The sequence below is a fragment of the Mastomys coucha genome, unplaced genomic scaffold (assembly GCF_008632895.1).
Source record: "Mastomys coucha isolate ucsf_1 unplaced genomic scaffold, UCSF_Mcou_1 pScaffold15, whole genome shotgun sequence".
In the NCBI taxonomy this organism is placed as follows: Eukaryota; Metazoa; Chordata; class Mammalia; order Rodentia; family Muridae; genus Mastomys; species Mastomys coucha.
Genome location: NW_022196897.1, coordinates 3,662,124 through 3,678,069, shown reverse-complemented (window position 1 = coordinate 3,678,069; position 15,946 = coordinate 3,662,124). Strand labels below are relative to the sequence as shown.

The following is a 15,946-nucleotide window of genomic DNA, read 5'->3' as shown; positions in this document are numbered from 1 at the left end:
TCAATTTCCTTCTTCAGAGACTTAAGTTTTTGTCAAACAGATCTTTTAACTTGCTTAGTTAGAGTCGCACAAAGGTATTTTATATTATTTGGGCTATTGTGAAGGGTGTTGTTTCCCTAATTTCTTTCTCTGCCTGTTTATTCTTTGTGTAGAGGAAGGTCACTGATTTGCTTGAGTTAATTTTATATCCAGCGACTTTGCTGAAGTTGTATATCAGGTTTAGGAGCTCTCTGGTGGAATTTTTGGGGTCATTTAAGTATACTATCATATCATCAGCAAATAGTGATAATTTGACTTCTTACTTTCCAATTTGTATCCCTTTGATCTCCTTTTGTTGTCTAGTTGCTCTAGCTAGGACTTCAAGTACTATATTGAATAGGTAGGGAGAGAGTGGGCAGCCTTGTCTAGTCCCTGATTTTAGTGGGATTGCTTCACATTTCTCTCCATTTAGTTTGATGTTGGCTACTGGTTTTCTGTATATTGCTTTTACTATGTTTAAGTATGGGCCCTGAATTCCTGATCTTTCCAAGACTTTTATCATGAAGGGATGTTGGATTTTTTCAAATGCTTTCTCAGCATCTAATAACATGATCATATGGTTTTTATCTTTGAGTTTGTTTATATATTGAATTACATTGATGGATTTCCGTATATTGAAACATCCCTGCATCCTTGGGATCAAGTCTACTTGATCATGATGAATGATCATTTTGATGGGTTCTTGGATTTGGTTTGCTAGAATTTTATTGAGTATTTTTGCATCGATATTCATAAGGGAAGTTGTTCTGAAGTCTTCTTTCTTTGTTAGGTCTTTCTGTGGTTTAGGTATAAGAGTAATGTGGCTTCATAGAATGAATTGTGTAGAGTACCCTCTGTTTCTATTTTGTGGAATAGTTTGAGGAATATGGCATTAGGTCTTCTTTGAAGGTTTGATAAAACTCTGCCCTAATCCCATCTGGTCCGTGGCTTTTTTTTTGGTTGGGAGACTATTAATGACTGTTTCTATTCCATTAGGAGATATTGAACTGTTTAGATTGCTGATCTGATCTTGATTTAACTTTGGTACCTGGTATCTGTCTAGAAAATTGTCCATTTCATCCAGGTTTTCCAGTTTTGTTGAGTATAGGCTTTTGTAGTAGGCTCTCATGATTTTTTGGATTTCCTCAGTGTCTGTTATGTCTCCCTTTTCATTTCTGATCTTGTTAATTAGGATACTGTCTCTGTGACCTCTAGTTAGTCTGGCTAAGGGTTTATCTATTTTGCTGATTTTCTCAAAGAACCAGCTCCTGGCATGGTTGATTCTTTGTATAGTTCTTTTTGTTTCTATTTGGTTGATTTTAGCCCTGAGTTTGATTATTTCCTGCCTTCGATTCCTCTTGGGTGAATTTGCTTCTTTTTGTTCTAGAGCTTTCAGATGTGCGGTCAAATTGCTCGTGTATGCTCTCTCCAGTTTATTTTTGTAGGCACTTAATGCTATGAGTTTTCCTCTTAAGACTGCTTTCATTGTGTCCCATAAGTTTGTGTATATGTAAGTTTTCATTAAACTCTAGAAAGTCTTTAATTTCTTTGTTTCTTCCTTGACCAAGTTATCATTGTATAGAGGGTTGTTGAGTTTCCATGTATGTATAGGCATTATATTGTTTATCTTGTTATTGAGTAGCAGCCTTAGTCAATGGTGATCTAATAGGATGCAAGGAATTATTTCAATCTTCTTGTATCTGTTGAGGCCTGATCTGTGACCAATTATATGATCAATTTTGGTAAAGGTACCATGAGGTGCTGAGAAGAAGGTATATCCTTTTGTTTTAGGATAAATAATTCTTTAGATATCTGTTAAATCCATCTGTTTCATAACTTCTGTTCGTCTCACTGTGTCCTTGTTTAGTTTCTTTTTCCATGATCTGTCCATTACAGATCATGGGGTGTTGAAATCTCCCATTCTTATTGTGTCCAGTGCAATGTGTGCTTGGGCTTTAGTAAAGTTTCCTGTATGAATGTAGATGCATTTGCATTTGGTGCATAGAGGTTCAGAATTGAAAGTTCCTCTTGGTAGATCATACCTTTAATGAATATGAATTGTCCCTCCTTATCTTTTTTGATCACTTTAGGGTGAAAGTTGATTTTATTCGATATTAGAATGGCTACCCCAGCTTTTATCTTGGGACCATTGGCTTGGGAAATTGTTTGCCAACCTTTTATTCTGAGATAGGTTTTCCTCAGGTATTCTGTCTTTGTCACTCAGGTAGGTTTCCTGTATGCAACAAAATGTTGGGTCCTGTTTATGTACCCAGTCTGATAGTCTATGTCTTTTTATTGGGGAATTGAGTCAATTGATATTAATAGATATTAAGGAAAGGTAATTGTTGCTTCCTGTTATTTTTGTTTATAGAGTTGGAAATCTGTTCATGTGGCTATCTTCTTTTAATTTTGTTGGAAAATTACTTTTTTCCTTTTTCTATGACATAGTTTCCCTCCTTGTGTTGATGATTTCTGTTTATTACCCTTTGAAGGGCTGGAGTTGTGGGAATATATTGTGTAAATTTGTCATGGAATACTTTGGTTTCTCCATCTATGGTAATTGAGAGTTTTTCTGGGTATAGTAGCCTGGGCATTTGTGTTCTCTTAAGGTCTGCATGACATCAACCATGATCTTCTGGCTTTCATAGTCCCTGATGAGAAGTCTGGTGTAATTCTGATAGGCCTGCCTTTCTATGTTACTTGACCTTTTTCCCTCACTGCTTTTAATATTCTTTCTTTGTTATGTGCTTTTGGTGTTTTGACTATTATGTGTCAGGAGGAATTTCTTTTCTGGTCCAGTCTATTTGGAGTTCTACAGGCTTCTTGTATGTTCATGGGCATCTCTTTCTTTAGGTTAAGGAAGTTTTCTTCTATAATTTTGTTGAAGACATTTACTGGCCCTTTAAGTTGGAGGTCTTCACTCTCTTCTATTCTTATTATCTTTAGGTTTGGTCTTCTCATTGTGTCCTGGATTCCCTGGATGTTTTGGTTTAGGGTCTTTTTGCATTTTGTGTTTTCTTTGACTGTTGTGTCAATGTTTTCTATGGTATCTTCTGTGCTTGAGATCTCTCTTCTATCTCTTGTATTCTGTTGGTGATGCTTGCATCTATGGTTCCTGACTTCTTTCCTAGGATTTTTATCTCTAGAGTTTTCTCTCTTTGTGATTTCTTAACTGTTTCTACTTCCATTTTTAGGTCCTGGGTGATTTTGTTCAGTTCCTTCACCTGTTTGTTTGTGCTTTCCTGTAATTTTTTAAGGGATTTTTGTGTTTCCTCTTTAAGGACTTCTACTTTTTACTTGTGTTTTCCTATCATTCTTTAAGGGATGTTTATGTTTCCTCTTTAAGGGTTTATACCTGTTTACTTGTGTTCTCCTGTATTTCTTTAAGGGAGTTAGTTATTCATGCTCTTCTTAAATTCCTCTGTCACCATCATGAGATATGATTTTAGATCCAAATCTTGCTTTTCTGGTGTTTTGGGATATCCAGAACTTGCTGTGGTGGGAGTACTAAGTTCTGATGAAGCCAAGTAGTCTTGGTTTCTATTGGTAAGATTCTTGCATTTGCCTTTCACCATCTGTTGATCTCTGGTGTTAGATGTTCTTGCTGTCTCTGGCTGGAGCTTGTTCCTCCTGTGGGTCTGTAAGCCTGTGTCAACACTTCTGGGAGATCAGCTCTCCTCAGGTAAGATTTGTGTGCAGTGGGTTGTGGATTAGTTGTCCCTCCTGAGTCCTGGGGTCAGAACAAACCTTGGAAACAGGCTCTCCACTTGCAGAGAAGGGGCAGAGAGGGTTCTGGATCTGCAGAACCTCCTTCTATTTGAAGATGGACGTGGAAAGGATCTTGTGCTGGCTGCCCTGCTACTCCTGAGGCCTGTGCCTCCTGGCTGGTCCTGTCTTCTCCTGAATCTCTGGGTTGGAGCACTCCTGGAAAGCAAGCTCTCTGCTTCCTGGGAAGGGGCAGAGAGGGATGTGGATATGCAGAACCTCCTCTAGGTGAAGACGGAGGTAGAAAGGATCCTGAGCCGGCTGCCCTGCCACTTCTGAGGCTTGTCCCAAAGTGTCATTTCTAATATCTACAATATTTCTCTTTTCTGTCCTTTATTATATAAACATTTGGATTCTTTTATGGATATATATCCATTTCACACTTTGCTGCATATCTCCAAAGAATATAATTCTTAATAACATCCTACTGTAATTACAGAGAGTTTAATAAATGGATTCCATTTAGTTTTATGGAAGTAGTAAGAAGCTCGTGGGGATAAAAAGAGTGGATTGAGGATATTGGACTTGTTTTCTGAATAATTACTGGCCCCCTTGCTATCTTTGCTTTTGTGGTAACTGCTTGCTTTCTTAGTGTTTTCTGTTTTGAGACAGAAGCTCACCATTTAGTCCAGGGCAGCTTTGAACTTAAGATGTTAGCTTTGCTGCCTCCTGCAGGATGGTGTTTTCAGCCTATCTGGCTAACTGGTCATCACTGACTGACTTCTCTACTTCTCTGCCTACTGTTCTTTGTGTGCTTGAAATATTGCATAGTTTTTGTGTGTGTGTGCATGTGTGTGTACACATATATGAGTATATGTATATGTGTGCGTTTGTGTGTTTATAGATTATTACAAAATGCGGTGATAACGTTCGAAGCTGGAGAACCTATGATGATTTGAAGGTGCTAGCCCAAGGTGAGGGAGCAGTGCAAAATCACACATCTTTGAGTGTGGTTAACTGAGAGTGTATGTCAGAGAACTACATCTAAAACCTTTCTGTGTACATTCTAGTAAACTATAGACACTTGGAAGAAAAATGTTATGGGAAGTGACAGCATTTCTGTACATCATTTTGTTAAATTTGTCCCTGCCTTATTTACAACATAACTTTAGCATTTTTACTGAGCAGTATTAAATATGACACACCATTTTATATGCATGTGTCATGTGTGAAATATCAAAACATTAATTAATTAAAATAGTATTACATCTTTCACTATAGAATCTATCTGAAAATATTTCTGTTATTAATATTATTAAAGTAGATTTCCAGAAGGTAATTAAAGTCTTTCTGATTTATTCAGGAAGTTGTCTGCAGCCAAGGATAGCTACAGATGAGGCTGTCACAAAACCCTGAGCTTCCTTAACATACTGTGAGACTTTCTGCCCCTCTTTTGTACTTGTGGATAGAAACATTACATGGCAATGGTTAAAGGTTGGGGCACCTCTTCTTCGAAAGCCCATGTCCCTGTCCTGGGTCTACTTTATATACAATTACATTCTTCTGGGGTTTGGGGTGGAGAAATTAGGGGAAAAAATGAGCTGCCAGTAAAGATCACTGGATTATGTATTGTCAGACAGTCAATAAATTGGAATATACTGGGGTTTTGCAACATTCTCAGTAAATGTCATGTGCACAGAATCCAACCAACAACTTAAACCTACAGGAGGAAAGCAAAGGGGAAAGAGATCAATTTAATATAAGAAGGCATGTTCTGTCTTCAGGCAGGATGGAAAACTACACAAAGCAAAGATTCTCAAACCTGGTGGTACTAGAACATACTGGGCCAAGTATTTGGTGAAAGTGATTTTTTGGACTTTCTTCCTTCCTCACTTCCTTCTTTCCTTCCTTCCTTTCTCCCTTCCTTCCTTCCTTCCTTCCTTCCTTCCTTCCTTCCTTCCTTCCTTCCTACCTGTGGAGTGTGGAGTGTGGAGGTTCTGTAGAAGCCAGAAAAGAGCACTATGCTCCTAGATCTGGAGTTACAAACAATTGTGAGACACCTGGCATGGATACTGCCAATCAAACTTTGATTATCTACAAGAGCAAAGGGTACTTTTAATGTCAAACTGTTGCTTCAGCTTTCATATTAATTTTAAATATAAATAAATTAAAATATAATCTTTTATGATTTTGATGTAACATTTTTGGTGAGCCAACCACTAAAGTAGCTGAAGATATCATATAGTAAGTACATGAGAAAGTTATTTTTCATTATGTACCTAGACTTCAATGTGAGTCGCAATGTGAATTGCTTGGTGTCATCTAAGTGATGATGTATGCAGTGAAGGATTTATGGCTAGAATTTTCCTTTCATAATTCAGTAGTATGCTGAGTATATAAGTTAAAACATCCTTAGAAGTTAAACTTTAGGATACTTTTCAAAATAGCTGTGATAAAGTATCCCTTCTCTTATTGAATTCAACAGCCTCTGCAACTGAATCTGTCTTGAATGCCTTTCTTTCTTTTTTTTTGACATATGAATCCCTCAGGCTTTTCCCAAGAGATGCCACTTTGCTGAACTGATTTTTCATGGAAATGTGCCGATGGTTCAGTACCAGGAAAAAGTAGGTTGTCTCACCTCAAAAGCATGCTGGAAACTGTTGAGTTCTGAGAAATTTTGAATTACTTTTGTTTAATACAAAAAAGAAGCCTCATTGAGCACATTAGTTATAAATCACTTAGTTAGAGCAGTCAGAGTCCCCTGATAGGAAACAACAAATCATGGTCACATGTTTAGCTTTTAAGTAAGCCCCACTGAGGACAGTGCTTGATGGGAAAATTCTAGGGCCACAGATTATTATGTTGGTTCGATAGCAATGTTCTAGAAGACACAGAACATATGATGACATTAACATTAGGAGTTACATGTTTGTATGCAATAACTGCATCATGCCTAGAGGCTCATTTCCAAGTCTGCATCAGCTAAAAAAGAAAAACTACACTTAGGATAGGCACTCATTATAACCTATAGCATCTCTAAATCAACCATTGCTTTTGCAGTATTGTATAGAGTTTAATAATTATTATAGAAAGAATATTAGTATGTCATATTATTCTAAAATTGAATATGAAATTCTGCAACAAACAGATACATTCCACAATGTATGGAGATATTAGGTTACAATATCTAAATACCAGTGTTCTCTTGTGGTTTTAGATCATAATTTATTATGGCTCAGAAAATCTGAGAATGCTCTACAAAGAAAGTAGCATGGAAAACATAGACAGCTTTACACAAGTCATTCATTTTTAATGCCAGACTTTTGGGATAAATGAGTCATTTTTCCACAGCTCATGAATAAACATAGTTTTTTAGACAACCAGGATAATGGTTGGATCAGACAAAGTAATTACTTTTCTACACTAATTACTGAATATATTGTTTGAGTTCCTGAATAATAGGTAAAGACATCAAATTGCTCAAGACAATGTTACATTTGCAACAAATAGATCTTTAGTATTTTGTTTTTCATATCTAACCTGCATTTGTTTAATCATATAGGTAATGAGGACAAAATATGCTACAATGTTAAGATCACTGAGTAAGAGAACTAAAGCCTAGCTTTCATTCCTCAACACCTGTAAGATTTTAAATATGGCAGCTTCCTTTCCTTCCATAGAGTGAACGAGTAGGACCATACAGCACTTCCCAGTTGATGGATGTAATTCCATGACAAAGCTTCCATTGCAAAAACAAGGTCCATGTATGTCATGTACAGATTGATGGTGCAATTAAAGCCCACTCTGGCTTGTACAATTCACCATAGCAATATTCTTTCTAGTTTTCTTTTACTGAAAATAAATCTTTTTTATATGATATATTAAGATTATAGTTTCCCCTCGCCTAACTCCTCCAGGACCATCCCTACCTCCCCTTCCATCTGAACGCACCATTTTCTGTCTCTTCTTAGAAAGCAAACATACTTATAAAAATAGTAATAAAATAAAATAAGATAGTACAAAAAACAAAGGATTAAACAAACTAGAGAAATAAAACCGAAGAAAAATATTAATGCCAGCTAATCTGAGGAACTAGAGTGCTTGCCACAGGGTGTATAGGGGGAGGGGGTTGAATTTTTTTTTAATAAAAATGAACAAGTATAAACATCCCCATGTTTCTTTTCCTTTAACTTACTACATTATTTATTTACTTATTTCATTATTTACTGTAAGTATCTGGACTTGCATATCTGTGCCAGTAAGAAGACAACTTGCTTTCTGGAGTCACAATTTTCCCCATCTTACTATGTGGTTTCCAGGGTAGAATTTGGGTAGATAAACTTAAGAGCAAAAGCCCTGACTCACTTAAACATCTCACCAATCCCCAAATCTTTACTTTCCAAAGATTATTTATATAATCGATATGAGATCAGTAATTTGGTCACAAGGAAAGGAGAAGAAATCTACTGTTAACTGTTTAGAAGTTAACTACAACTATCATATTAATGTAAATATTAATTTAAAGTTACACTAACCTATCAAAATAAAAATGAGTATTTGTATGTAAAGTTCACGAGTACTGAATATAAAATACAAATAAAGTAATAATACCCATATTTTAAAAGAGAATAACTTTTTAAATTTACTCTATGTGTGTCTGTGTGTGTATATACACATACGTGTTAAGTGTGTGTCTGTGTACGTGTAGGCATTTCCAAACTGCTGTGCATGTGTAGAGGCCAGAGGACAGCTTTTGTTTTTGTATTTCTATCTTATTTTGGACAAGGACTCTTGTTCACCACTGAATGTACCTAGCTAGCTGACCCATACATCTTAGAGAATTCTCCTGTTCCTGCTCAGATTTCAGTATAAGAGAATTGGGGATGTTGACATTTACTACTATGTCTGGCTTTTTTGACAGTTTCTGAGAATTTGAACTCAGTCCCTTACATTTATACAGCATGCAGTTTGCATACTATGCCATCTCCCCAGCTCTTTCAAACTTACTGAAAAAACATCAGAATTGCCAATTCATACTCTTAAAAAGTCATCCATTGTTGCCATGATCTAAGAAATTAGTTTACCAATTTAAAATTCTTGATAAATTATTTTAGTATGAGGTGATAAAAATCAAACTAATGTACAGCAAATAGGCCTAACTTTCTACTTACTAAATATGAGCTCATCACCCCATCAAATAGTCATTCAATAAACATTAACTGGACATCTGAATTACAGACCCTGTATTAGGTTCTAGAGTAATAAAACTGTATTGTAAATCACATATCTATTAAAGGACTTCCATCTATAATATATAAAAATGCAATAATAAGGCAAATTCAAAATATTACAAAAGGCTGAAAAATATAATCTAAATACATATTCACTGGACAGCTAATCACATGAAAGCTGTGTTCAACATAAATCATACCACAGTATATTCAGTTAAAGCTGCAATTAGATGCTTCCCTCATCCTTAACAGAGCTAAATTTAAAAGACTAATAATATAATAGGTATTGGCTTAGATGTGACATTACCATTTACTGTTTATATGAATGAAAAATATTGAACTTTAAAGCCAAGTGAAAGTTTCCTATAAAGATAAGCATAAGTCTCTCAAATACAGATAATCAGCTGTTCATCTTATGATTATACAACTATGAAAATGAGTCATTGTTTATATGAGTACAAACATACAACTTCTCAAATCAGTTTTATTTATAACAGCCCATATTGTAATCAACAAGTTAATTCATAAACTGTGCTTTATCCAAATGAATTATTGACACATGCTAATAGACAAATAAATTTTAAAGTAATTGTACTAGATGAGCCAGGTGAAGAATGATTTCATGCTCTAGAATTCGTTTTATATAAAAATGTAAGATTCACAGAAAACAGGTGGTAGTTGTCAAATGCTAAGAGCAGTCTGAAGGATGTTTCATATAAGCACAGGAGGCAATTTCTGAAATGTGGTAAATATTCATTATCTTGATTGTGATATTGACTGAACTGTTCAATATGTATGGTATTTCATATCAAGTATGTGACAATGACTCATAATAGAATTCAGTTGGAAATTTCAATAAATTATCTGTAACAATTTGTAGAGTGTTTACTGGCTGTGCTACACAACTAACAAGAACAGGCAAACAAGAACTCCTACACATACAATCCAGTTCTATCCTATTCACTTGATTTTAAGTGAATAATCCTAAAATGTCTGTGAATTTTTCTTTTAAGCAAATACTTCATGAGAACCTCTTATCTGCTGGGTAGCAAATGAGTAATTTCCCTTATTTTCTTACAGCTAATGAAAGCATTGATTCTTCTATTGTTTCTCAGAGCAGATACTATGAGTACTTTCTACACAATGGAGAAACATATTTTCTTGATTAAATTGGACTCCACATTAGCTACCTTGATCTGCCTATACAATATTCAAAATATTCTATGTTACCACTTTCTGAGTGTGTTTCATTAAAGGGTATAAAAGAACATTTATTTAAAAGTTCTTTTATTAGGAGATAGGTTGGTTAAGATCACAGAGAACACTTCTTATGTGACTCATGAAGGGTTTCAATACTCAGCTATCAAGTTTGGATTTATGACAAAGGGTGCTTTGCTAAGTCCCAAGTTCAGCTGTATAGCAACCGCTCTATGAAGTTGCTTTCATATGGAAACCAATTATTGAGTAAACTTCACAAAAAGAGTTAATGCTTTGAGTAAGAGTTTAGTCTGAATTACAAATGACCTAAACATTAAGAATGAATGGGAGCTGGGCAGTGGTGGTCCTTTGATCCTAGCACTTGGGAGGCAGAGGCAGGCAGATTTCTGAGATTGAGGCCAACCTAGTCTACAGAGTGAGTTCCAGGACAGCCAGGGTTATACAAAGAAACCCTGTCTCAAAAAAAAAAAAAAAAAAAAAAAAAAGAAAGAAAGAAAAAATAAAAAGAATGAATGGCTTAATATTATTGATTGAATTGCAGCATGCCTTTATGGAAGAACTGAAAGATATCACAGTACCTGCCGCAGATTAGATATCATGTCTTCAACTTATATGTTTCTGAAAAAAAATCACTAATCCCCAAGTACTTTTTACTGGCTGAGTCATATTCAATGGTACCTGTGATTGTTAGCTGATGTCAAAAGATGGCCCAGAACAAGGTTTGTGTCCTATAAACTAGGTAACATGATTTAGGCACTTAGATGGAGACAATGCTTCCAGTGTTGGTAACTGAAAGAAATTTAGCACATAAAAAAAAACAAAACAAAACATAGATCTTTGAGCCAGAGATAGATAAAAGGTTTCTTATACTATATTATGTATACAAATCTTAAAAACAAAACAAAACAAAACAAAAAGACAGGAGAAAACCTATACTCAAGGCCCTCTACACTCCAGGCTTCGAGAAGTAATGGTCAAAAGAGAAACGGCAGTTACTTACAAATGCTGTCTAGTTTAAATAAGTCTTATCTTTGCTACTTACATGTTTTTATGGCTGAAGGTAAATGAGAACTTCTCTAAAACTGTCTCCCTTCTATCTACAGAAATGTAGAAAAGGGGTTTCTGATTAAATCACTTAATGGAATTGATAAGAAAAGCAAACATAACACATATGTCTTCTGCAAAATTATAAAAAGACATGTGCATTTGAACTTGCCAGGTTGTCTTAGAAGACAAGTCAACTGTAGAATTAAAAACAACACCAATCAACCAAACCAAAACATTGCCCAAGGAATGAGGAGTTGTGGATTCACACTTGGGTTCTTCACTAGAGGAGCTATGTGTTATTTAATCAAGCATGCACTCTTCTACTTAGCATAGTTTAGATTGTAGTTCTGTGGATGCTTCATGCAGATCTACGTGGTGGCTACATGAATTCACATTCCAACAGCAGTATAGAAGAGTTCCCTTTCCCCTAAAATCATCACATTTGTTATTTACTTTCTTTATGGCTATTCTATTCCAGCTATACTACTGCTGGACCAAGAGGTCACAGGAAACAGATGAACTCCGACAGGTAAGCACAGGTCTGTAAGGCAGCTACCATATGGGTTCCTGCACATCCATTTCCTGAAGTACAATTCACGGTAGCCAAATGATGCCATCAATTTAGATGTCAATCAATAGCTGAATGAGAAAAAAACCAGTGACATATACATAATATAGCTTTATTCAGCCATAAAAAGAATGATTTGTGTCATTCATAGGAAAATTGATGTAACTAGAATCAATTATATTAAGTGAAATGAGCCAGACTGAAAAAGTCAAATATTGCATGTTTCCTAACATGTGTGGATTCCAGATTTTATATACATAAGACAAACCAAATATGAAGAAGGAGAAAATACAAGGTACAAGGGGAAAATACGGTCAAAGTACTTGACATACATAAAATAAACTGACTTTATGAAACCCAGAACTGCATGCAATGTATGCATTCCAATTAAAAATAAATGTAAATGAGAAAAAAAAAACATACTCTGCCTGGATCTCAGCTACAGAATGTTAAAATGTCAAACAATGTATTCAAAAGCATATATTTATGAGTTTGCAGTCTGTGAAATTCATATCTTATGCCAAACTCTTCTTTCTTTCTTCATGTTTAATTTCAGTAGAAAAAAACCCTTAACACCGGAGGGACCTGCAGCTGTTTCCAGTGTCAGCACTCATCTGAGGAGATGTTAAGCATACATTACTGAGGTAGTCATGAAGCAAAGCAATTCAAAGAGCCTTAGCACACACTCCTGTAAATGATGAATGTGTTTCAAAGTAACTTTGATCCAATACCACCAGCTTTTAATTCAAGAATACAGTGATATTTCACACTGCTAAGACATTAGGAAACATTTCAAGTATATATTATGAAACCCATTATCCTACCTGAAAGGGCTTCCTGCTGGTAATGCTGAGGTCTTTTCTTATCCATCTGTTGCCTTGATCCCCAAATATCTGCCACAGCAGCTGTCCCCTGGAATTGCTCCAAATTCTCTGGTAGACAGCCAGCCGATAAATATGCTTTCCAAACATGTGATAGTACAGGCGGAAGGTGCAGCCATTTGCTTCAGTAGCATTAAGGATGGGGCTAAGTAAAATAGCTTTGTCCTGAAAACCCTGTGGCCCTGAGGTTTCAATGTAAAGATAGTGTCCTTTCACTGTGCCCAGCGTATGGTCCTTCATTGGGCCTGTGTTCATTGTTGAAGTAGGACCCTGGTATCTGGTCCAGTTGAAGTCATCCTCTATACTTTGTTCCCAGTTACAAATTCCATTTTCGAAGTCACACTGTAGTTCTGGTACTGTAAATGACATTAAACATCATCAAAGGAGAATAAGGGGAAATAAGAGTGATTAAGAACACACAGTGACACACACAAAGGTAAACTGTAGTAGTTTTCAAATGTGACATAAACACAGTTATGAGCAGAGTCATTACTAGACACCAAATAATATTTCATGGAGTGAAGATGAAATGCATAAAGCATTATCTTCTAAAGATTGTTATGTCTTTCATCTTCCTTTCTGATAACAAACCCCCAGGCTGGTGGTATAGCATAAAGGTAGAGCACTTGTCTAGCATGCATGATAACCTAAGTTTAATCCCAGCACAACTATTATATCACCTCAGGCAAAGGATCATGACTGGAACACATTTTTGAGTGAGTGCATTTCAGACTTAGCTGAGTGTGCCAACCAGGGAACATGAAAAAACAAAGAAACAAAACCACCAAAGCTCAGAAGTCACATGTGAATTGCTGACTTATTGACCCAAATAGTTTTCAAATCATGCACTGGGATTCTTACCAAAGTAAGAATCTTTGGTGTGTGCACTTGTTTGTGTGTAGTATATATAATTACATGTGATCCTGTTTTGTACATACACATGGGTCAGGAGGGTACATGTGTTTGTATGGAGGCAGAGATGGATATTATCTCAGATATCCAGCCATCCTTTTCTATCAACCGCCATATAATTATTTGTGTGTGTGTGTGTGTGTGTGTGTGTGTGTGTGTGAGTGTATGTGTGTGTGTGTGTGTGTGTGTGTGTGTGTGTGTGTGTGTGTGTGAGTGTATGTGTGTGTGTGTGAGTGTATGTGTGTGTGTGTGAGTGTATGTGTGTGTGTGTGAGTGCTAAGTCCTCATGTCCTCATGTCTATGGGGGAGAGGGCATCTGTGTCTCCCTCTGTCACTCTGCCTTGATGTTTTCAGGTGGTATCTTTCTGGCTGACTATGGAACCCTGTGAGATTGTTGTTGTAAGCTAGGCTGGCAGCTAACAAGCCCCAGCAACTTTCCTGTCCCTGACTCTTTCCATTCTGGGGTATTAGTATGCAGGGATCATGCCAGCATTGGGGTTGTTATATAGATTCTGAGATACAGAAAGACCCCTGTTCTCCTGAGGCACAGCAAGCACTCACTTCTGAGCCATCTCTTCAACACTTGCTACTGATTAGCTATACAACTGACCAAGGAGGTCGACCTCTGTTCTTCCACCCTCAGACTCACTGCCATGGTTACAGAAGACTTTCAATGTAGGTTCTGGGTTTGAACTCACTTAGGTCTCCAGGCAAGCACTTTCTCCTCTGAGCCATCTGCCCACTCCCTACATCTGGTTTTTTTTTCCTTGTAAGCTCCCTCAATGATTGTAATAAAACTGTTACTCTCTAATGATTCAAAATACTTAAGGATCACCTGGGTATCATGGAAAAGTTGCTTACATCACAGTGGGAAATCTCAAACAAATGCTGGTCTACTAGGCAAAATTTACATATTTCCAAGTACTCAAGTGGATTCTGATGTGGTATTCCCCAAATCTCACTCGTAGAGAGTCATTTTCATTTCTCCCAACCAAACCTCCAAAAGTCTCTACATGGCTGCTATTAAATCACAATCCTCCAATGAGAACATTACTATTTCTTTCTCTCTGTAAAACGTCTTGGTACATTCCCATATTCCCATTTAGTCTAAACTGTCTTATCTCAGCCCCAATTATAATGGTTTACAGTTTGTGCTCATCGATCTTTCCCCTTATTGTACACTATCTTTCCTAAGTGTGCCTCATACCCTGTTTCATGTATAATTTTGCCCACTGTTACAATATAAACCTGTTGAGTCTTCACTGTGTCAGCAATGCTGTTTTATTTCTTTTCCCACTAATACTTTTATTTTATTATATTTCATTACTAGTATATACTAATTCTATAACATAATGCATCATATGTTCCCTATCATTATTGTAATACACTCTCATAATCTGAAATGTAAGCCCTTTCTACTATAAATGGCCTTTGTCATAGTATTTTAGTGCAGTGATAGAAAAGTAGGATATAGGAGTTGGTACCAGGCATAGGCTATTACTCTGAAGGATCTGATCATGGTTGGTCTTGGAGGACTGTGGAATATTTGGGTACTTTGCACTAAGAAAGTAGACTATAAACAGAGATTAATGGGCCATCCTAATAGGAGCTTAGAAGACAATATGGAGGCCCAATTCAAGAGATTTCATAGGGGAAAAATATTAGCAACTGACCTAGATCTTTCTTATGAGATCTGGCAAAAAGTGTTTCTGATTTTTGCCCTTGTTCTAAGAATCTCCCGGAGGCATAATTGAAGAACTTGAAACTAATCTTGTTGTCTGAGAAGATTTCAAGGCAGCCTATATTGACTCTGTTCTGTAGTTAGTAATAATCATGCAGATCTAGAATAAAAAAGAGGAAGTAAGGCCAAAAAATATAAAATGTACACTTTGAGGAGAAAATAAGTTCCTGGAAATGTATTGCTGGGGCCAAGGCTTGTGTTGAAAAGACTTAATGAGGCCATACTGGAAGAGAATAATGACAGTGGTCCACTCAGGAAACGACCCCATCAGCAAAGTTCCAATTCATAAAAAGGAGTTAATGCAACAAAAGAAATCTGCTGCAAATGTGATTCAGGAAGAGGGGTCAGGTTGAATCCCAAGCAGGCAGCCACCTTTGGTAGCATGTGGTGTGTGCTTCTGGCTTTATGATACAGCTCTCGTGCCATGACTACCTGGCCTGCTTCCATGTTCTCTACCATAATGGTCAGGAACTCTCATCTTCTGAAACTGTGAGCCCTCTGTTAAACTCTGTCTTACATAAGTCACCTGGTCATGTCTTACCATAGCCATTGAAAACGGGGAAAAGATCTTTATCAATCCTATATCTGATAGAGGGCTAATATCCAATGTATACAAAGAACTCAA

General features: G+C 36.5%; 1 protein-coding gene across 1 annotated transcript in view; it reads right to left on the bottom strand.

The window, feature by feature from the left end:
- Malrd1 (MAM and LDL receptor class A domain containing 1) overlaps positions 1-15,946 on the bottom strand; it is a 694,431-nt gene that overhangs the window by 494,068 nt on the left and 184,417 nt on the right. The window contains exon 17 of the mRNA XM_031373295.1: positions 12,612-13,024. Coding sequence (XP_031229155.1) covers positions 12,612-13,024 — 413 coding nt within the window. The remainder of the gene's footprint in view (positions 1-12,611; positions 13,025-15,946) is intronic.